Consider the following 24,576-nt stretch of genomic DNA (forward strand, 5'->3'; position numbering starts at 1 on the left):
CCGCCCCTCAAGGATCTACAATTTCTTGAACCTTTAATCAATGCTCATTGTCCCTCCCTCCCATTGTGTCCTCACCATACTTATTACTATTTGATATTTATTTATTCTTTACCCAATATAAGTGCTGCAATTAGTCTCTCTATCACACAGATACTTTCTACATTCTTACCTGGGAAAACTTTCACTCTCTGGCAACTCTGTGACTACACCACTCAGCGGAACTTGGCTGGGAAAGCACACTGCCATGCTTACTAGTCTCTAAGTTCATGAGCATGAACTTGACCTTGACCTCTGGTGCTGTTCAGCCATCATTTTGCACTCTTTCTTCTACTCTGCTAGATAATGGTTTCATACCTTCTTAACTTCTCCTCCCCATCCCTACTCTCAGTTGATTTAGCTTTCCATTTCACGGGAAAATTAGAAGTAATCAGAAGGAACTTTTCACAAGCTCCCGTCATCACATTATCTGCTACCTGTCTATGCCCCTAATTCTCTTCATGCCTTCCTGTATTTGGGATCAATTCATAATCCAATGTGCTTGTGCACTGAATCTATCTGCTCTTGTTCTAGAGACCTCTTTCCAGCAGCTGTCTCTCCCCACATTATCAATTTTCCACCTTTCCTGGATCATTCCTATTAGCACGTAAACATGCCATAATCTCCCCTGCTTTAAAACAAACAAACAAAAAACCCAAACACTGTTTCTTGACTGACATCCCCTTTCAGCTACTACTCTGTTTCTCTAATCCCCTTTTAAGCATAACTCTTTAAAAGACTGTATATATTCACTCTCTCCATTTCTTCTACTCAATTCTTTCTTAAAGCCACTTTTATCACTCCCAATACTCCACTGAGACAGAGTTTGAAAAGGTCACACTGCCAACGATCACACTGTGGAGAGCGGCTACAGCGATTGGACAGGTTCAAGCCTGGGACTAATGAAAGGACACGATCCTCTCATGGCAAAGCCACGTGCAAGTCCCAGCACAATTACAGCCAAAGGCTATAGTTGTAAGCTTGACCTTATGGTCCGAACCTGTAGCCCCATGTGGCTAAGTGATATGGGCTGCGAGAGGTGCAGCAAGTAAACAAAGCTTGATCAGGTGCATGTAATTGAGTAGATTCGAAACCCACAAGAACATGGTAAACATCTTGACCATGCCCTCACTTTGCCTCGTAGAATCTGGCTATAAAATAAAGACTCAGTTACAGGCCATGGTACTGTCACTAGCTCTCCATCAGAGAGGACAGTGCCCCACCCATGTCCAGCTTTCTTCTTTTGTCTGTCTTTTCTCAATCTTTCACCACCTCCTCTCAGGCTCACCAAACCTGGCTGTGCTGGCGCAGCACATATGGCGCCCAACGTGGGGCTTGAGTATGGGGAACAAGGACCTGAGCTCAGGTTCACCTATGGCCATGCCAGCTCGGCACATTACACTGTTAAATTCAAAAGTCACCTTACTTGACTTATGCCATGAGCAGCATATGATACAGTGAATCACTTTTCTCTTTGCTGAAATACTTTATTCACTTGTCTTCCAAGACTACCGTCCCAGTCTTCTTCCTGTCTCATTAGCTGCTCCATCTAATCTTTGATGCATCATCCTCATCTTGCTGACATCTCAACACTGAAGTACCCATGGACTCAATCCTTAAACCTCTTCTCTTTTCAGTCTAAATTCATTTTCTTGGTGATCTTGTGCAATTCTATAGCTTTAAATACTATGTGTGCTGACAACTCTCAAATTTATATCTATAGTAAGCACTATATTCCTAAATGCCAGTGTTTTATATGTAAAACTTATTATTATTATTATTATTTTTATTATTGGATATCAAAATGCCATCTCAACCTTATAGGTATAAAACTAAACTCCTGATCATGCTTCCAAATATCTGATCTCATGGCCTTTCTGATCTTTGTTAATGGTAACTTCAGCTATCTGTTTGCTCAGGCCAATCCTTGGTCATCATATTTCTCTCAAACCTATATGCAATTCATCAGCAAATCCTATCAGTCCACTCTCAGTAATATATTCAGAATCTCTCCACTTCTTGCCATCTTCACCCCTATAAACCTGGTCCAAGCCACCATCAACTCTAATCTGGTTTGTTGTAAGAGCCTGGCCATTTCAGGCCATGGCCCTTCAGACAATACTAAATGCAGTAGATAGAGTGATCTTTTTTAAGCCTGAGTCAGATCATAGTACTCTTCTGAATATAACCCTTCAGTGCCTTTCCATCACACTCAGAGGCAAATTAAGTATCTTCACAATGGCCAAAAAGTCCTTTCACAATTTGGGCCCCTATTACCTCTCTGACATCTATTATTCTTCTCACCTATTCATTCAGCTCCTATCACTCTGGCCTCATTATTTCCTAAACAAGCCAATCACAGCCTTTCTTCAAGACCTTCGCAGCTGCCGCTTTCTCTGTCCAGTTCTTCTCACAGATATCTACACAGCTTGCTCCCTCACCTCCTCAGGTCTTTGTTCAAGTTTTATCTTATCAGTGAGGTTTGCTGTAGCCACTCTGTCTAACATTGCACTCTACAGTTTGAAACACCCTACCCCTTTTCCTACTTTACCTTGTTCTAAGATACTTATTACTATCTGTTATTTATTTATTCATTTGTTGATTGATTGTCTGACTTCTCCCACTAGAATGAAAGCTTCATGAGGATGGGCATTTTCACTGATATAGCTTCAGAGCTTAGATCAGGGGTGGGCAAACTTTTTGACTCGAGGGCCACAATGGGTTCTTAAACTGGACCGGAGGGCCGGAACAAAAGCATGGATGGAGTGTTTGTGTGAACTAATATAAATTCAAAGTAAATAACATTACATAAAAGGATACGGTCTTTTTTTTTTTTTTTAGTTTTATTCATTTCAAACGGGCCAGATCCGGCCCGCGGGCCGTAGTTTGCCCACGGCTGGCTTAGATAATACCTGAAACCTAGGAGGTGCTCAATAAAAATCTTCTGAATACATGGAATGAATGAATGAATGGGCTAGTGAATGAGAGGGAAAACAAATGAAAAAACTGGCTAACCTAATGTAGAAAAGATAACATGTAATGAGACTAGATATATGGAAGAGAAGGTGCTGAAGAAGGGATGTGAATATAACCATCTTTAGATGCTTGAATGATTGTGTTCCTAAGGAAAAGATCTGTTCTAGAAGAGAACAAAGAAAAGGAATAGAACTAACCTACAAAGTAGCCAAAAGGCAGATTAAGACTCAGGTAAAAGAAAAGAACTTTCTAGCATTAGGAGATATTCCACAGACACTAGTTCCTTTGGGAAGCGGTGAGTTCTCTGGTCCCAAAGAGTTTGAGCTGAACTCAGAGTGGATTCCTACAATGGCTGGCTGCTTGAACTATACGACTTCTGAGACCTCTTCCAAGTTTCCACTGATTCTATGGTTGCAAAAGCATAAGCCAACTGTCACAATGGTCTTTCTATCTCATTGTTGTTATAAAAAGAGACTAAAAAATTATGTGAACGTAGCTATTTATAGTTGAAGATGCCTAGATTTCAAGGTTTTCCAAAATATTGCTCCACCCTATCTATCTTAGTTGTCTTTACTTATCTTACTGCCAGGGAAATTCCTAGCTTCCTTCTTTATTATTGAATATTTCCATATTCCCCCATCCCATGCATTCATATTCTCCTTCACATTAAATATAAATCTTTATCCCTATTTTCTACCAGGCTGACCCTACCCAAACCTCAAGCCCTCTTCCTCAAGGATGACCCATAGTTGGCCCTAATGTATAGTAATCTCTCCTCCTCTGAGCTATACTTGCTATTTCTATAAAAATTTGTAATTCATTATACATTATGTGTAGCACTATGCAATATATATTTTGTGTGTGCGTATAACAATTATTATTTGCTCATCTATTCATGTATGTGTCTGGCTTATCTATCTATAGCATTCTCTGAAAGCTCACAGAATTAATGCCTCATGTATTATATCAATTTAGTACAGTGCTTGGCACAGTGCTAGTTTCAAATAGGCCCTTACCAATTGACTGACTAATCAATTAGCAAAATGGAAAATCCAGCCAGTATGCTCAAGCTTTGTCTATTGGAAATTACTTTCCTAAAAAGCATTTTTCCTTCCTTTACAGATCAATTGCAAAGTCAAAATTCAAACACTGCAAATTTCACAAACAGGAATAGCAGGTAAGTATTGGAAGCTTTACAAATAATGAATGTGCACATCAAAACCAAAGTTGCAGATGTTTGTAAAAGTATACACATGCAGCTCATGCAACTTATATGAGCAGAGATGGCTAAAAACGCTCACATCCCAGCCTAGGTAACGAATATAAGCTGACCCTAAGAGAGTCCAAGCTGACCCTGATAAAATCCAGCATAGTTGCATGGTTTCCAAATCACCAGAATATTTCTAGAGTATAGCCTAGCTTTGCCAATTGAGAAGGAACTACATACTTATTTTGGCAAAGCTCTCTTGTTTGCTGAACCTTCAGTCCTTTACAGCATCTATAAATGAAGGCAACCAAGTCTGTTTCATTAGGAGATAAACCCGCACATTATACATCTCTATAGTTGATAGTGCATAAAGGAGTGGAAATAAAAGCAATCTTTCTACCTTACTTATTCTAATCCAGCTTTCTTTGCAGAAGACCAACACTGAAAATAAGTATGGCTTATCTATGCTAATCAATTATATTTATAAGTCTCTTATAGGTTTGATTAGACCTCTTTAGAATTAAGGTCAAAAGGGTAAATGTTCAAATTGCATATAGCATAAGGCAGTAGACTGAAATTCTTTATATTATAAAATATATACCTGGCGCATAGAATTATTTTTCTAGAATAATTATGTTTACTCTAATTTGGGGCTTACTCTCTGACAGAAACTGTTCTAAGCACTTTAGATATACTTAGTTCTTCAGTCTTCAGAAGGGTCCCATGTTGTAGGTAAAATTGTCATCACCATTCTATACATGGCAAACTGAGATACAGAGTTTAAGTAAGTTTGGCAAGTGGAGAGTTCAGAGGCATAAAGATCACTCTGCATTAGTTTCTGGAGCCAGGAAGAAGCACATCTAGTATTTGAGCTGCAATAGTCTGGCTCCAGAATTGATGTTCTTAACCACTATACATACAACCTCTAAACAATTTGTAGGCTCTAATTGCGAGGTATGTGTAATGGTGAAAAGGACATATGTTTCACATTCACATATGCCTGGTTTAAATCTTAACTCTGCAATTTACTAGCTGTGTGGCCTTGGACAAATTATTTAACATCTCTGAACATCATGTTTTCCAACTCCATTGTGAGGATTTTGTAAATCTGTTGTATTTGCAATGGTCTGTATAATCCCTGAGCATAGTATATCACATGTGATAAGTAGTCAATAATTTACCAATATTATTATTCAAAAATAGCCTCAAATTGAATATCTTATAATATCTACATAATCCTCTATTAGTTCATGGTAAATTATTGAATGATTTTCAAATGGAGGTACATTTGGCCATAGTTCTTTGGGAAAAGACAGCATTGTAACTATATGTACCCTAATGAATATTATTTCAACATTAACAGTGCTCTTATCAGAATTATTACAAAATTCTGATACTTAACCTGTCAATCAAGGGTATTAAATCCAAGAGCTAGCTTTACTCCATTTCATATTATTAATAAATTCATTGCTTAACAGCTAAGTGAAAAAACAACCTAACTCTCTGACCTTCTATTTGTATCATCAGTAAAATGCATGACCACGTTGAACAAAATTTTATTGGCTTGAAAGTTATGCATGTTTTTTCAAAATCAGCAATAAATATTGATCTTACCCATTCCCTCAATAAGTCAATAGCAATGTTTCAATTTCTTGTTTGTTTTTCCCTTTTGTAAGAACGTCACATCTAATGAAGACCAATTTCCAAAGCTGAACCCCAGGGAGTGAATAATCTATCAAATACAACTACCTAAAAGAGAATACAGTTCTTTAAGTGGAAATAATACCTGGCTTTATGTAGTAAGTATGACCAAGCTTGGCAGAAGCAAATATTCAGCATTGAGGATTAAAGAATGTGATATCCACTGGTCATTGCTTGCACATCTATAGCTCATCCCCAGGCTAAAATGATGCTTCCATAAAGAACCTCCCCCATGACCCAAATCAGGATCCTTACTCTCTATATTTTAAAGCTTCTTTTATGCCACCGCACACCACAGCCAACGATCTTAGTTTCTCTAGCTTCTAGGAGCTCTTCCTCAAATAGCACAGCCATACTCATGACTGTGCCAAAATAGGGCTCACAGGCTTATTCTGAGGCAATGGGGTAAGGACAATTCCTCAGTCATTTGGCACAACACAGGCAGAGATAGGGATTTAAACCTTTGTTCTCTCTCCCCTTTCAGCAGCCATAGAACCACCAGAAGCCACTATGTCTTTCTCTTATTTAGAGGACCATGTGATTTGTCTATCTATAACAACTACACAATATATAGTAGACAATGAATGGTATGTTTTAGCTTGGTTATTTTACAAGCATTGTTATGTGTTCAGATATTCTGATCCAGAGCTGTTTCAGTGTACCCTTTGGTAAAGGGAACTAAATTAAGCAGGATTACTGCATCTCAGATTTTCAAGTAAGTACCAGGGAACTAAAACGAACTTTTGACAGCCTCCCAGACAATGGTGAAAGAGACTCGTTATGTATTGCTAGACACACAGGGATATGACTGAGAGAAGGGTGGGAATCACAAAGGGTCTCGAACTTAAACTTTTGATTCTCTGTTCAAAAGAGATTATGTACAGTCTCAGAGATACACTGACAGGATTAAAAGAAAACACGAATCACAGGGTCTTAAATTTGTGTTGTGTTGCATATGACTATACTTCCTAAAGTGCACTATGAATTGCTATTTTTCATAAATCCTCTAGTTAGCATGTGAACAGATCAATTACACCGCATTGTACTTTTGGCGTTAAAAGCATTATTTTAAAAAAATGCAAACATTTATAATATAGGAGAATCTGACAATCCTGTCTTGCATGTCTTCATCTGTTACTAGATTAGAATCCTGACATAACACAGTGGCTTAAACCCCTCTTTAGTGGAAAAGGTTCTGCAGTGGAAAGAAATTCACTGATTATCGAGTGTGATGTAATGTATAGTTTTACTGTGATCGTAAATCCATATTTAATAGTAATGATGATAGAAATTCACCTTTATTGGTATTGTACTAAGTAAGCACTATATAAAGTACTTTTAAAAGCACTGCCTCATTGAATCCTTTCAACAAGCATATGAGATAGGTACTGTTGTTTCATTTCACACACGAGAAAACAGAAGGTTAGAGAAGTTAAATCACTGCCCAAGTGGGTGGCACAGTTGGTTTGAATCTCACCAACTCCAAAGCCCAGGCTCCTCCCAGAGCACTCTAGCACACTATCTAGAATCATGCCTAGACTGCTTTCATTGGCTCTTTTGTTGTTATTTTTATTGTTTACTATTTCAAATTAATTTTATGCTTTAAATACAGGATTCTAAAACCAACTTTTTGTTCTATGAGGTTATTTTTTGAGTGTCGTTAAAACTAACAAGCTCTTTACTTATCTTTCCAGGTATCTCTTTTCTTCTTATTTCCCTGGCATTGCACAGCTCCTCAATTCTCTGTCCAGTTAACAGTGAATACAGCTTCCTCTTTACTTACTCTACTTTTCTCTCGCAAATTCTTTCCCAAGTGTCTTCCCAATCTGATTCCAGCTGCCTCGCCGGTACCTCCAGAAAGCCTCCCCCTTCCCCGCACTCTCCCTCCCCCCCGTCCTGTACTTCTGGGTCTGGCTGTGCTGGGACCTACAGGCATCTGCATCCCCACTTATCCTGACTACTGTGGTTACAGGGGCCTCTTCTGAATGCAGACAGCCAGTCAGCCAAGTCGAAATTTATACCAGAAATCTATTACCTAATTTTTAAACAAAATGACATGAAATCAGACTTGAAGATATCAAAAACATGTCTAGTTTTTGATTTAAGCAAGAAAATCCACATTGTTACTGTTTCCACCACAGAATAATTTACTGCAACAGGAGTTCTGGATCTTATGCCAGAAATGAGGTCCTCTAACCAATGTCAAGGCCAATTATCTTGTGGTGGATCCCACAACAAAAGCAGACTATTGTGATTAGAGTCAGAAGCACCACCCAGAGAAGTTGGAAAGCTTCTGGGGATTTCTTACGTTCAGTTTTTATTTTCTCATCCCAAGTGTCTGCTCAGATACACTACCAGGAACTTTGTGTGTGGGCACCAAGCGTCTTATGTTAGCTGGGGAGACAACGACAGAGGCGATGGGTTGGCAGTGACCTGCCGCAGGTCTGGATGTGAGCAGGAGCCATGCTGAAGGCTGTGTGCCTGCGACACTATGAAGGTGACCACAGTCAAGCCCCTTCGATAGGTCACAGCCTCCTCCCTCCCCTAACCTCCATCCCAAACAGGCTGCCGGGTAGCCATCCTGCGGTTTCTTGCTGGGAAGGGAAAGCCCAGGTGGCTACGTTCAGGAGCACTTACCCCACAGTAAAGAACTGCCTCATCTCCTGTCTCCGAGACCTCATCAGTTGCTTATACTCCCCAATCCGGAGCTTTTTGCCGTCAACAATGCAGGTGCGTTTCGGTCGAGGTTTGTATTTATAGTTCGGGTACTTCTCTAAGTGGATTTTGCTTAGCCGGGCCTGCTCTTCATAATAAGGTTGCTTCTCTTGGTTGGACATGGATTTCCAGCGAGACCCTGGACATAAAAATAACCTTAAGTGCCCAAATGGTGAAGGTAACATATTCCTGGCAAATACAACTAGGCATACCTCCCATCTGTGCTCTGACTGGCCCCTAGTACCACATACCCCTGAGCCGCACAGCTAGCCTGCTAGACTATAGAGCAAAGAATAATTTTATTTGATACATTATATTATTTCCCTCAATAACTTAAAGTAACTTAAAGATGGTGTTACAATAAGTGCATTGTTTTAAAACATGTCTTCGCTGTTTAAAGGTCATCTCCCACATCAAAGTCTCTCCCCCTCCCATCTGCCCCTCTCTCTCCAGAGGGTTACACACCTAATCTTGCCTCCTTTCAGTGTGACAGGGCTCTCAGGAGAAACATTCTTGGGTCCAAAACTCAAACCTCTCTCTCACTCCAAGCATCTCCAGCAAAGCGATCATTTGATGTCAGCAGATAGGCTATCCCTCCATATACCATAACCTCCTGTGCACACCGTCTCCCCTGGCCTAGGGTAATAAAAAAGCCTCAACTCTACTTAAGAAGTGATAGTTTTGCAGCCGGAAGGTACCATTGGGATTATATACACCATTTTCAAGTACTATAAACGTCCATTCAAAGCTGTCCCAATGAAAGTACAAAAATTTTTAATATGGTTTATACAGGAAGAAGCAAAAGTATTCACTCCTCTAATATTGTTTATAAAGAATTATCTAAACACTTGATGAAGAAGGGATGTGTTTTTTTACATGTATCAAATTGCATTTTTGTGTCTCGCTGGCAAATAAAGCGGTAACAGCTGTGCTGACTGGATGGGAGCTATTCTTCAGTGGAGATTTTTCATACATAAACAAATGTAAAAGTTGTACAAATATTCTCTGTAGCCAGCAATATCCTGGTCTGCTTTAATAGCCCATCCATCCCTGCTCCTTCCTGCTTGTTGTGAATGTTGGAAAGTCCGTGCAGGTAGCTCCTCAGTGTCCCCCTGACTTCTAGCAGCTTCGAACCCAGCTAACAGAGGATGCTTGGTGCTCTTGTGCTTAAAAGTTTACATTTTAATGAATACACTTACTATATTCTTAATAATTTTTTCAGAGAATGCACACCAATAATATAGATTCCCCACAGCTGCCAAAATGGAAACAGAGAAGTTCTGTGCCCATCTGGGAGCTTACTCATACTGCTGCTAAAATGGCCAAAAGAAAGAAAAAAAATTTTCAAAGTTAAATATCAAACTTTAAGTACAGAGGAAACCTTGGTTTTCTTTAGAATGTCTATTAATTAGAACAAACTTAATGTATGCACTGGGAGCATTTTGGTTTGAAAGGTATTTAAATTAGAAGGAATAATACCTCTATGCATATCTCTGAAACTCTAAAAATAAATTTAATTGTAACGACATTTACTATCCATTGCGAAATTCCAATGGAAAAATGGAAAAAAAAGGGGGGAAATTTGTATTTTAACATTTCACCACTATTTGATCTCATGTATGTTTTGAATTTTCTTAGAGGTCACTGCCTCAAAATGTCTCAGAATCAAGTTAAATTATTTATACAGTGACAAAACATGTGTATTTGTGTGTGTCCAGATCACTGATATTCACTCAGGTTAAATATTTATTGCTTTTGAACAAAACATTTAAAAAATGAAAACCACAGTTTAAGTCTCTAATGTTTTTCGGCTTCATTGCCGGCTCCCTTTGAGATTTTGTCACATCCTGACAGCTTAAATAGAACAGTGCCTTCTGTGTTTTTTCTTTTTAAAGAGGAAACATGTTGACTGTAATGCTGCGTGTTGAATAAAATATGTTCAATATGTTGAGCACAATAATTCCAAACTGTATAATCCGCACGAGGCAAGCTTTACACTAATAGAACAAGGCTTGAGTTTAATCCTGAGAAACGGGAGGATCACTCCGGCAATTCACCGCAAAATGGGCCTCTGCCCTGTGGTCTAATGTGTTCAGCTCGCTGCTATGAAATTTGAACTAGTCACATCGTATTAAAGTAAATGTAGTTTTATTTTACAGCTTCTAAAGTTATCATTAGAGGCACTGTTCTGCACTCCATGAACTTCACACAATGTGGGGGCTCACCCCCACATCTGTGATGAGTTCTTTCAGAGGGACATGTGAACAAGAATACAACAGCCTAAAACTGTAGGCTCTAAACGTGTTTCTAAGTTTCATAGCCACTTAGGAATTTAAGAAGACTGAGTAAGAAGAGGAGATAAAGCTTGTCTCCATGACTGCTGTGTAGCAGTGACCACTCAGAGTTGCCAAATTCATAGTATTAACACATCCTAGAAATAGTTTTGTCTCTAAAAGACGTTTTTAGTCAGTCCTGCCCTGGCACCCTGTGGATGTCAGAACTCCCAAAGCTAAATGCCACTTTCTGGGGCAGGGGACGCAGAGGTGGTGACAAAGTCTCTCATGGTAGCTTGCTGGGCTATATCTAACTTCTGCAAACCAGTCTCCCTTAGGTATCAAATGGTGCCCCTGCTTTCCATTCTTGGGACACTCATGGGGTAGAAGGTCAGCCTCAGCGGCTGCACTCACCTAAAATTTTGCTAATGTTGGAGTTATGCATGTCGGGGAAGGCCTGAAGAATTTTCCTCCTCTCGTCCTTCGCCCAAACCATGAATGCATTCATTGGTCGCTTGATGTGTGGCTCGCTGCTGGCCCGGCCACGGGCATCCCTGTAGACTCGTGCTTCAGCCACAGTGGCACCTCCTGTTGGCCAACAATAATACTGCTGTAGTTTAGCTGCAGAGCCATTCATTGCTTTACTTCCTGTAATGTCAGGGCAGGAAGAACAAGACGGGTGCAAAGCATTATTATCTGGATCATGTAACACAGCTTGCTGCCTGGTTCAGCTGCCTTCCCTAGGCCCTTCTCTTCCTTTTAAGGGACCTCTCGGACGCAGAAGACAGTTTCAAATGACAATTCACAGGCCCTTCTGACATAGGCCTCAGAGACACACTGGGCAGCATGAATGGTGCATGTTTTTATACGCCTAGTACATTTTTTAAAACAATCAGTTGCAAGTGATGATGAAGTAATGACGGGCATTATTTTATGCTAAACTTTCCTGATGACATTCCTCTCTTTGAAAGCAGACCCTTACCTATCATTTTAGCCTCATTTGCCAGAAATTGAAGCCACTTCAAACTGTCTCTTTCCCTCCAGTAGAATCTCTTTCACAAAATTGGGCCTTGGCCAGTGGTCTTCTCAGTGCCTGGAAAGAAGCCCCTTCTCCCACTCTTCACACTAAGTCCCATTCTTCCCTCAAGGCCTGTTCAAATGTGGTGTGTTTCATGAATTAATTAAGTCAATAAAAATATTAATTGAGCCATTACTGTGAGTTAGGTTTTAGGCCAGGTGCTAGGGATACAAAGGTGAATAAAATAGCCCCTGCTTTTAAGTAGCTCACAGTTCCGTGGGGCGACAGACCCCAAGAGACAATCGTCACGGCGTATAAGGTAAGTGCTTATAACACTGAAGTAAACAGGGTTCCGAGAGGGCACCGGACAGGACAGCCAGCTAGTACCCTAGGAGAGGTCCTATCTAAGCTGAGTCCTGGAGGATGAGTAAGAATTAGCATGTGAGCTAAGACAGATGGGAAGGGACAGGAACAGCATCTGTAATGATGCCTCCAGGCTGCATTCATTTTGTGGCCTCTATGCTATATGCTTCAAAGTTATTACTGTCTGTGTGACTATCTCTCTCTAATTTTTCTACTCCATCCCCAGGAATATGAGACCCCTAAAGCTGGTGTTTATGTTTACTCCCTCTTGTATCCCAGGATTTCCCACATAGTATATCTTCATTTAATGTAAAAGATTGTTTAGTCTTCAACTCACATGCAAAAGTAGTAGACTAAAGGCATGCATTCCAAGGGTCCTGATATATCTTCCTGCTGTTTAAGGGTAGTTCTTTAACATCCCCTACAAAACTGTGTCTAAATTCCTGACATTAGTTATAGTTTCCGAAAAGGTGAGTCTAGTAACACCCTAGATTGAAAGCTCCTTGAGGATATGGCAGGAACCGGCCTGGGTCCCAGTAAAGCACCTAGCATGTAGAGTTTCAATTAGTAACGTGTGGTAAATTAGTGAATGACTGAATAAATCAATGGAATGAGTGAACATAGCTCCCGCTTGCTTCCATGCACCAGCATGACACACTGATGCATGTTTCACAATGTGTCAATGACGAAACATCTCCCTGTAGATTGAGAGCTTCTCTAGTTAAATGTAGTGTTGGACAGACAGACGGCAAGCCAGCACTTCTACTGTATAAAGCAGAAAACCTACTCCCCAAAGCTTAGAAGCAAAATATACATTAAAACCAACATTTTTACTTTCTGGACAAAGTAAATCCTTTCAGCTCAGTGGACTGATTATACAGGAACAACAGGACTCAATCAATCCCTGGCCCATCTCCTCCATTTCCAGATACCTTGATTGTGCAGAAATTCGTTTGTGTCGGATATAGGAATAAATCAGAACAATAAAGTACACTATTATTTGGCAAATATGGCCATCGTTTGTTGCAAACAAAAGACAGGATAAAAGGGCCAAACTGGATGATAGTGTTAATTCTTTTCCAAACATGAAGGCGGGCAGAGGGGCCACTTTCTGAGGACCCTGCAAACAAAACCATTTTATAAACAGGCCTTCTTTTAGGCCTACTAGACAGAATGATCCCTTACATGAAAAGACTCAGATCCCAAGATGCATAACTAATATGCTACCTTTTTGCCACCATACCCACAGTACATTAATTTCATTTAAAATGCACTGACCATACAGGATAAATTGATTTCACTTTATATGGGTTTGACAGCCATGTTTATTGTGCAGTGAAATGTAGTGTAGCTTCCAGCTGACAATATCCATCAACACGGGGCAATATGCTGACTGCTGGGCCAGATGAAGGCATACATTACTCTGGCAGTGAAACACTCATTCAGACACGACAGTGTCTTCTCCTGAGGATCACTCCAGTAATTTATGATGCCCTCCGTGCCATTACTTTACAACTGACATGGATGCAGCAATTTATATACTTGCATGCATACACATAAAAGAAGACGGGCTTGTGGAGAATGCCATATGCAAAGACATTTCAATATTATTCTAAGTTAGTTACTATGCCACAGGTGATTGACATTGGAGATTTGCTCTTATTGTCATAGCTTTCTCTCCACCTCCAACAAACCTAAAATAGCCAGCTTTTATTCATTTAAAAGATGTATTTTCATTGTGAATAGGATGTTTTAATCTCCTACAACCTAACAGGGACCATGGTGGATTTTTAGATTCTGTTTCAGTAGATCTTCTATTCCAGATCAATTGATTCTCCCAGACACATCACACATATGCCCCATCTCTCCCCGTCTCAGTCCATTCCACACTCGTAGCATATCCTTTCCACTCTCTTTTATCTTACTAACCTTTACCTTTTTCCAAGGAAGAGGGTTCAGGTTTTACCCCATCAACTGCCATCCACTGACCTTGCCTCTTTCTCCCATAGTACATTTTGTCTCATGACACTGACACTGGATTAATTACACAGCAGATTTCTATGAGTCACAGGACTGCTCTAGGAAATTAAGAAATCCAAGCATGGTACAGAGTATAAAATACAAATTAGGAAAGATAAAATAGAAAATGCTCTGTCATGCACACTTCTCTTTTTTCTTGTCTCCTCTCTTCCAAGGGGAGTAAACTGAAAAAAGGAATGGGGCACCCTAAGGAAAACTAGGAATGTTGTGTCTATGAACCAAGATTTGTAAAGAAGAAGAGACTTACCCTGGGAAATCATTTTTAAACTGAACATCTGATCAGAATCAGAATTTTAGGAAAGTATTAAGAGGCCTCAAAATCAAAAGAATATTTAGAAAGTGTCCTTTAATTTCCCCAAACTTTGCTTTATGAAACAGAATGGTTAGAGAATAATTGTTGCAACAATAGAAATACATATTAAATTCAGAAATTTAAAAATGGATTCTATGAAAGCCCTGTTAAACACATAACGAAAATTCTATAGAACACTAAAAGATTGTTTTCAAAAGGTATGCTATTAGTCTGAATATTTAAAGCCTAAAATCCATGTTCTGTTCTAATTAACTTTAAATCTACATATCAAGTGTGACTTCATATTGCTTCATTCATTTTTGAAAATAACATCAAGGTGTTTTTTGGGTGTTTTTTTTTAAAGCCACTTTATCCTGAAATAGCCAATGCTCTGTGTCAGAATCCGGAATTGTCCTAGGGAATGTCTCACAATCTATAAGGCAGCTTCTTTTACTTTTTCTAGCAGAGGATCATTTATTCATGTTGTGTCTTCTCAAGGAAAACATTTGGAAGAAGCTTAGAACCACAGCTATGTACCTGGACTACTGCTTTCCAGCTGATCCAAGAGTCTTTAATTATCAACAAAAGCATTCCTAAATGACAGTTGCTGAAAGGCCAGAGGTCAACAGAACCACCTTAGGCACACTGGTCCCCTGTACTCCCAGCATTCCTGCTCGCTCCAACTTCACCGAGGGGCTTGGATTGATTAATTCACCCTTCATCTCCCATATCACAGTTTGTGTAAAGGCAAACTTTCAGTTAGATAAAGAAAGATTGTGTATGGGGAGAAAATAGAAATTATAAAGGAAAAGACTTCCTTAGGAATCTGAGATTTAAATGATTTAAAGAGAAGACAGAAAGTTGAGTTTTTCCAGGTGGGTTGGAAAGAGGGCCAGTTTAACCACCATAGCCTATGGCAATGGTCCTAAACTAATTCTAGAGAGGCCCCTTTCCTGGGTAAATTCCAAGAGTTATGTGAGTGAATGAGTAAGTGTTTGGTGTGTGCTTTTGTATACATAAAGTTCTCACTAAGGAGGAGCTTTAGCTAGTTCTATAATGTGCCTGGTAATCATTTATGCATGCATTAATTCAGCAAACACTTCTGACACATTTTTAGGTGTACCCAGCATTGTGATCAGGTATTCAAAGAACAACAACACATGTGCCTTGCTTTTAAAAAATTTGGTCCCATGAGGAAAACAGACACATAAAGAAAAAAATTACAAAACAGTATAAGTACTAACGAAGGTAATTTTAATATACTGTGACAGCAGATAAGTGACTCTATGAATGATATTGGAATGGACAGAGATGTATATCAGGAAGCTTCAAAGAGGAATTGGTGCTTGAAAGCATCTTAAAGGAAGAGTAAGATTTTACCAACAGGTATGGGTGTAAAAGCACTCCTGGCTGGAGAATCAGCATGAATGAAGGCACAGAATTATAGTGAAAGCATAGTAGGTTATGGGGAATAAAAAGAAGCTGGCTATGGCTTGGGCTTATAGAGAAAATAGAAGAATATTAAGAAATGAAATTAGGAAAGTAAGCAGGGGCCAGATTGCTAAATATCCTTGAATGCCAAGCCAAGAATTGTTTAAGGTAATTAAGCAGGCATGAACAAATATATTCTAGAAGAGATCAAAATGAAAACATAATGAGCAATTACCACTGAATGGTCTCAATGATCACTAGTAAAATAAGGAATAGAGAAAAATAAGGAGAATAAATACCACACAAGCCCATTACAACTTACACTTTGTCAGACAGAATGTGATCTATGCAAAATGTTGGCACAAAAGATTCTCTTCTGGGATCTAGTTCTGGTAATGGCAGAATAGCTTATGTCAGACTAACCCTCAAGCAGATATTAATTACAAACTCTGGAAAAAAAATATGAAAGAGCAACCATTCGAAGTCATTGGAGATTTACCAAAATTAAAAAGAAACTGGAGAGGATTCAATCCTAGAAAGAAAAGAATTTCACTGAAATCCTTTTTTTTTTTTTTTCATAGCTTTTCCATGAAGACACTCTGTAGTCTGCCTAGACTTCACAGAATCTTCTGACACATTTATCCAATTAAGACTGACTTTCTATTTTCATTCTAGCTATTCCACAATTTCAACAGGATCAGCAAGTAATTTAACTGCCTTCTAACACAAAAATTAACATTCTTAATAAAGGAGGACAATGAAAACCAGAGTTTCCACATAATAAAAATTACTAGTTGTTCAAACAACCTGGAAAATGTGACCCAGAAACAAACAAACAAAAAATGTCAACAGAAAGAGTAGCTGAGATGACTCCGACAGTGTACTGAGTAGACAAGCACTTTAAAGTATCCATCATAAATATGTTCAAGGACTTAAAGGAAAAGATTGTCATAATGAAAGTATAGAAGGGGGAGAGCTCAACATAGAAATAAAATAAAAAATGGAAATTCTAGAAGTGAAAAGTATATTTGAGATGAAAATTCACTGAATAGCCTTCACAGAGGTTTGGAGTTCAGATAAAGAGTCCGTGGACTTGAAAATACACCAAAAGAAATTATGAATAGTCTCAAAAACATTAAGGAAAAAAGCTGAAAAAGTAAAAAGAGACTCAACAATATGTAGAACAGTATTAAGTGTTCTAAAATATGTGTAACTAGAGTTCCAGAAAAAGAGAGGAGGAAGAATCATAACTGAAAGTATTTGAAAAAAACACTGCCCAAAAATTACCTGAAGTGGGTGAAAAACATCAATTTATAGGTTCAAGACATTCAGATAAGCAGTCAGTATAGATACAAAGAAAACCATACCTAAACATTAGTCAAACTGCTGAAAACCAAAGACAAAGGGAAAAGTTCATACAAGGTAACAAAAATACAAATAATAGGTGATTAGAAACCATGAAAACTAGAAGACTATTGAACATCTTTAGAATGCTGAAAGAAGAAAAAAAAAAGCTCAATTCAGAATTTTATCCAGTGAACATGTTTCAAAAATGAATGTGAAATACATTTTCAAAAAAATAAAAGCTAAGAGAATTAATTACCTGCAGAACTATAACAAAAATGGATAAACATGTGGAAAAAGTAAACCTTGCTCTCTTATCACATACTACACTCAATCATCAATTCAAGATGAATCATAACAAAACCAAAGCAACAACTGTAACAATCCTCAATGAATAAATAGGAGGATATTTTAGTGAGCTTGGAATAGCAAATATTCTTTGATATGGCATATAAATAATGAAATATACAAGAAAAATGACAAATTGAATTGTATTAAAATTAAGACTGCTCATCAAAAGTCATTGTTAAGGAAACCAATGTCAAAGCACATACTGGGAAAAGATATTCACAATGCTCATATCTAACAAGACCTTGTATCAAGAATATACAAGCCCGGCCGGCATGGCTCAGTAATTGAGCATTGACCTATGAACCAGTAGGTCACGGTTCGATTACATAGTCAGGCACATGCCGGGTTTTGGGCTCCATCCCCAGTGTGGGGTGTGTAGGAAGCAGCCAATCATGATTCTCTTTCATCATTGATGTTTCTATCTCTCTCCCTCTCCCTTCCTCTCTGAAATCAATAAAAATAAAATTTAAAAAGAATATATAACATTGGCAAATATGTTCTCCCATGCAGCGGACTTTCTTGTTGTTTTGTTGATGGTTTCTTTTGTTGTAAAGATCTTCACACAAACAAACAAAATAATCTAATTTAAAAATGTGTAGAAGTCTGGAATAAACACTTCACAAAAGAAAATACAGTTATGACCAATGAGTACTTGAAATGGAAATCCATATTATTAGTAATCAGGAAAATGTAACTTTAAACAACAATGATATACCACTTCCCACCCGCTAACATGGCTTACTACATTAAATATTGGCAGATAGATAGAGCAACTGGGACTCTAATGTATTGGTGTGAATTGGCATAACCATTTTGGAAAACAGTTTGGCAGTTTATTATAAAGAAAAATACATCCAGCAATTCTACTCTGAGGTACTCACCCAAAACAAATGAAAACAGTTTTTAAGGAATAAATTTATATAAGAATATCATTGTAGTTTTATTCATAATAACCAAAGATGGAAAATAATTGGAGAATAAATAAATTGTGTTATATACATATAATGGGATACTATTCAAAATAAAACTGTTTTAATTCTTAGTTTAAAAATAAAGATAGAATGAAAATAAAACAGAAAACCAACCAAACAAAAGTGATCTTTTTGGAAAGATTCTCTTTTCTGTTGACCTGAGTGTATGGTATATTCAGGCCACTGTGAACTCAAAAAGATGGTCTCTTTTTATAAAAAGAACCATTAAAAAGGGAAAAGAAGCTTATTAATGAAAAGAGACATGAATATATATCACTGGGTTACTTGACAATCACAGTATTTTAGACTACTTCAGTCTATCAACAGAATAGTTGATTTTCTCCTGTGGGATTTTGGAAAGAGTTAGATAGATTTGGTAGGCCCTTATTTGGGTTAATAGATAATGATAGGGAGTGCATCAGAAACAAAAATGTTGAAGATGAAGGAATTTCAGAAAGGGACACAAACAGTTAGTTAACAAGGGTATTAATATTACACACATCAGATTGTTTCACCATGTTTATCCTACCAAATCTATCTTAATATTATGGAGGCCTAATTCAGTATGTTGTAGACATGGCTGACAGCTATCTGTCTATAATTATGGAAGTTCTGCAAACTTTGCATTCCTGCTTCCTGCCAGAATGTGAGCTTACTTTCATTATAAGATGGCTGCTTAGAATTCAAATTTGATTTCTTCTTGTAAAAAAAAAAAAACAAACCAAAACAAAGTAACCAATTTGGCTATCCTAGTAATTTACTTGACAGAAAAATATATTTCATGTTTGAGCCAGAACCTTAATCATTAGGGAAATGAAGTGTTCATCTTCAGAGAAGAAGGGATGCCAGGGTTGAAGAGTATGGTTTGTTCTTTATGCTTTTTATAAAAGACTAGTGGTGCACTGGGCTGAGGGGGGGGGGGGGGGGTTTCCTCCCCCCAGCCTGGGCCCCTCTCACAGTCTGGGACCCCTCGGGAATGTCCATCTGCCGGCTAAGGCCCCAGGCCTAAGCCACAGTTGGACATCCTTAGCGCTGCCGAGGAGGCAGGAGAGGCCTTTAGGGTCAATTTGCATATTACCCTATTATTATATAGGATTAGCTAGATAGGTTAGCAAGTGTCATCATTTAAAGAAGGTGAATGCAAAATATGGAAGGTGCAGTTTTTCTGAGCTGAAGATTGGTGAAAGAATAGACACTAGTGGAGCAAAAACAAAAGATGCATTACTTATGGTACTTTGATTAAGGTGTAAATTCTTCATTTGTCCAATGTGGGGGAAAGCCATAGGCTAATTATCATTTCCCTGTTTTTATCTTAAGGTTCTTTAATTCCACTACAAACAAATATCCTACTTACCTCAAGTATTGAACTTATCTATACCAAGAAATTCACTGAATAAACTAGAGAGATAGGTAGGTAGATAGGTAGGTAGGTAGGTAGGTAGGTAGATAATAGATAGATGAAAAAAGAAAGAAAGAGAGAGAGAGAGAGAGAGAGAGAGAGAGAGAGGAAGGAAGGAAGGAAAAAAAAGGGAAGGAAAGGAAAGAAAGAAAAGAGGAAAGAAAGAGAGAACACTTTGGAAACAGACATGTCACTAATTAGAGTACCAAAGTAATTCTTTAAAGAGCAGTTTACCTTTTTGACTACACTAGGTCAAAAATCAATTTATAGGATAGAAACACTAGGTATGTTGTGTTACATGCTGTTAAGTCGGCTCTGACTCCTGGTATCCCTTATAAAGAGTGATGTCCACAATATTCTGTCCTCAACAGCCCTGCTCAGCTCCCATGGACGCATTCCTATGGCTTCTTTTATGGAGTTAATCCCTCTCATATTTGGTCTTCCTTTTCTCCAGCTGCCTTCTATTCTCTTGAGCACTGCTGTGTTTTCCAAAGAACCCTACCTTCTCATGATGTGCCCAAAGTAGGACAGCTTCAGTTTTGCCAATTTTTCACATATAATAATATTTACAAAGTGCTTTCAGTAAATACATTTCTTTAATCCTCTTTATAATTCTTTGAAATGGGTGGGAGGGTAGATATATTTGTCCCATTTTATAAATGAAGAAACCAAGGTTCAGAGAGTTATGTTACCTTCCCCTGAAATAACCAGTTGCTGATTACTGTTACTAAGCAGCAGGCCAGACCCAGAACCTCGTCTCTCACTCCCCATATGGTGCATTTCTCCTACCCCAAAGCTACCCCAGCCCCCATTCAGGGATCTGAAATAAGTCTGAGTTTTAAAGCCCATGGTTCCTTGGCTGGAACATTACTTTCCCCCTGTAAGGATGCCATTTCCCTGCACAGCTAAGCACATTAGAGGAGCCCATTACCAGTTATGAAGTTCATGCCACTATCTAATCGGTCACTGAAATACTGTCCCACCAGAGATGCAAGAGCATGCAAAGAAAAGCACTCAGGATTGAAATTATAGCAGGGACTGACACGATGCTAAATTAATGCATTCCTTGGTTGCAGGACTAGGAGCAAGTGTTATTGTGAATAAGGCTTCTATTTTTTCCTATTGGAAACTCCATTCTCTTAAAAGATCAACAAGAAGAACCAAAAGGGAATTCCCTAAGGTCAGCTCTAAGGAAACATAAACCTCTAATTCAATAACTCTGCTACTGCTCTGAAAAAAAAGGGCTTTATTATTGCAACATCCATATGGAGCCAATTGGACATTAATGACTAATCAATCCCTCCCCTTTCTATTCTACTTAAAGTGTCACAAACCATGTTTAGATTAGCCCATTTCCTGCTTAGGATTGCTCAAGATGTCTTTTGTTCTTTCAGGACCAGCCTGATGGAGGCAGCTTAAACAAACACACGACCGGAGTGGCGCAGGAGTTATAAAGTGCCATATGTGAATGAACAAAGGGGCCATACTAAAGCCTTTTGTGGTATTTGTTAATGTTTTTCATCTGAGCTTAAAAAGGCTTAATGACTTTGTGGTGAGCTGATGCATGTGGCTCGTGGCTTTGCAAAATGAAGGAAATTCTAACCAGTGATATACCAGTCAGTGTTTTCAAGAGTCTCTTGCTTTCAGTTTTGGTTCCTGTTGTTTACTTTTTTTTTTTTAAAGATTCTCAAGTTGTATTTGTTTTACACAGAGCCCTTTACCTTGTTTCAACTATAGGATCCAAGGGCAACTGGGATAACTTATGTGATTCTTATTTTAATGGCCCGAAAGAAACAGAAAACATCAAATACTCCACTTACTATCTATTTGGTATTTGTATGCACAGGAGGAAGGCTTACAAGCTGTTGAACCAGGCGAAAAGGCAGCGTTTACATCTGAACCAGAGACTACTGTGGATGAAATAAGACAATAATAGGTCTGGCTTCCTAAGTTTTCAGAGAACCAGGCTCAGATTCAAGTCGATTCCCTGGGAGAAGACAGAGGCTGGTGAAAAGCTGGGGGACTAAATAATTCATGTGGCTCAGCAGCTTCTGGCTTTATCCAACTCAGTTCACTACCCGAGACTCTACATGAAATTAAGAAGCACAAACCAAGATGAAGCAGATCTCAGTGTTGGTTAACAAAGATACCACTAAATCCATTGTCTTGTTTCCATACTTATCTCATCAACTGCCTTGGCCTCATTGTCTCTGCTGGCTGACTAGCCTTCTAGCTTTAAAAACTATTATCAAAATTAATGTAGTTGGTCTCTTTTCTTAATTTCATTTCATTTATTCTAGGGAATCTGCCTTTTATTACAATGAGAGATGTAGATCATAGGTGCAGTATAAAGTAATCTTTTATTCGGTTGGGAATACAGAAATAGACAATATTAAAAGGAGATGGCTCAAGGATTTTGGGAAACCAACTCAATTTTATGGTCCACCAAAATGTTTTTGCCCTGAGAATCTGGTGAAGGTATTTGAAAGCTATTATTTGTAGGGTTTGAAATATTTTTTTTAAAAGTAGAACTAAAATGTATTAAATATGCATAAGACCCAACCAAGAGAGACCACCTCATATCTCCTCACTTCCCACATGTGAGAACTGTAACCAGACTAAACTTCTCAGTCTGAACAACAACAATAATAAAGGACCATTAGCTTATACATTTATGGATCAGCTTTTTCTGAAGGATTTATTGGAATAACAAATGATTAGGGTTATCCTATATAATAAAAGCCTAATATGCTAAAGCTGCTCAACCGCTTGCTATGACGTGCACTGACCACCAGAGGGCAGATGTTCGGGATGATCAGAACTGAGTGAGATGGGCGGGACATACCCTGGAGCCCTCCCATGGTCCCTCCCCAGCTGGCCAACTTCCCGTGTCTCTCCCCGGCCCCGATTGTGCACCAGTGGGGTCCCTCGGCCTGGCCTGCACCCTCGCACAATCTGGGACCCCTTGGGTAATGTCAGAGAGTCGGTTTTAGTCTGATCCACAGACCAGGCCAAGGGACCCCACTAGTGCATGAATTCATGCACTGGGCCTCTAGTTTACTATAAGACAGTAACAAATTAAGGCAAGGGACAGTGGACAGTTGTTTTTTCTTTCTCCCACAATAACAGTTCTGCTACTCTGCAGCATGGACTAGCATTATCCTTTTTCATTTTATCCTACATAGGATCAACCTTCCCAGTGAAAAGTGAGCTTATATTGAAAGCTGCATTAAGTGATTTCTCTGTCATGAAAGTATATAAACCATGTATATGCACATATAGACATACATGTACATATATATAAACCAGTAAACTGAAATTTGTATATTTAGTATAAATTTTAAATGGTTGAATATATTGAAATTCTTATGGAATTCTTCTGTCCATATTAAAAGTTTTAGTTTAGAGTTTTGTTATAGTCTATTCCTAAATGCAACAGTCTATAGTATAATGCAAATGCCAATGGATTCTTGACTTTTTGGAATAAGTTAGAAGCACGGTTAACATAGCTTGAAGGGGAGGAAGGAAAGTGGCTCTCAAACCCAATCCTGACCTTAAGCAGAGAGAATTAAAGAGCACTCCAAATTGGCATGATTCTTTAAATCCTACCAACCTAAGGTTGGGCTGAATTCTATAGCCTGCAGATGGGAAGTGAGGTGGCTCTTGCTGCCAAGAGGGGAGGACTCTGGGACAGGGTTAATACCTCAAAAACTATGCAGTCACTCCAAACATGGAGACAGGCCTCCAGGGGCTAGGGTTTATTCTAATGTGTTGGTATGGGAAGCAAACATACCTACTGCTGAGGAAGCATGGACCAATTTTACAGTCCCACTGGGAACAGATGTTGGCTGCTCTTGTCTTGAGTCTAATTTTCATGGTAGATAGTGTTAATCTTTTCTCGCCCAATTGCTATAGCAAGATGGGGAAGTACTTCTGTGTGATTCAGCAATGGCACAGACAAGTGTTTCTTCTCCAGGGTAGAGGATATGCAGTCAGAAATTAGATGTTTTCGTGTGTGTGTGTGTGTGTGTGTGTGTGTGTGTGTGTGTGTGTGTGTTGATTATATACACTGTCACTGATACTCCTTTAGAGAAGGCAGTTCAATGAAAACCAGCTACTGGGCAGGGCTGGGTTCCTCACTAACGAGAGTCTGAGTCTTTGATTAGGCTTTCTGGCGTAAGCAACTCTGAGAAGCAGATGGAGTTCCCTTTATAGAGTATTAGGGGATGGAGTCACACAAGAATCTTGACATTTCATGCACTTGCCCCATCAGGACTATCCATCACTTGGAGAGTTCAATGGAAATTGTTTTCCACCAACATTAAAAGTTATTTGGGAGCTTTTAAGACACAGCAAATATATATCTTTAAGAGAAGTTTATTTGCTTGTTTAAGAGAGCTGCACTTTATATGTAGTGCTGATATAAACTGGTGCACAGGATCCTCTAAAACTGTTTATA

At 38.7% G+C, this 24,576-nt stretch overlaps 1 protein-coding gene across 18 annotated transcripts in view; it reads right to left on the reverse strand.

The window, feature by feature from the left end:
- Positions 1-24,576, reverse strand: part of SOX6 (SRY (sex determining region Y)-box 6) — a 384,360-nt gene that overhangs the window by 6,977 nt on the left and 352,807 nt on the right. For 14 of the 18 annotated variants that reach the window (XM_014530922.1, XM_014530923.1, XM_014530916.1 and 11 more), the window contains 2 exons: positions 11,323-11,556; positions 8,558-8,774 (listed from right to left, as the gene is read on the reverse strand). In XM_014530922.1, the coding sequence (XP_014386408.1) occupies positions 8,558-8,774; positions 11,323-11,556 (451 nt within the window). The remainder of the gene's footprint in view (positions 1-8,557; positions 8,775-11,322; positions 11,557-24,576) is intronic. The other 4 variants (XM_014530924.1, XM_014530921.1, XM_014530933.1 and 1 more) reach the window with 1 other exon arrangement.

The sequence above is a fragment of the Myotis brandtii genome, unplaced genomic scaffold (assembly GCF_000412655.1).
Source record: "Myotis brandtii unplaced genomic scaffold, ASM41265v1 scaffold782, whole genome shotgun sequence".
NCBI classification, from domain to species: Eukaryota; Metazoa; Chordata; class Mammalia; order Chiroptera; family Vespertilionidae; genus Myotis; species Myotis brandtii.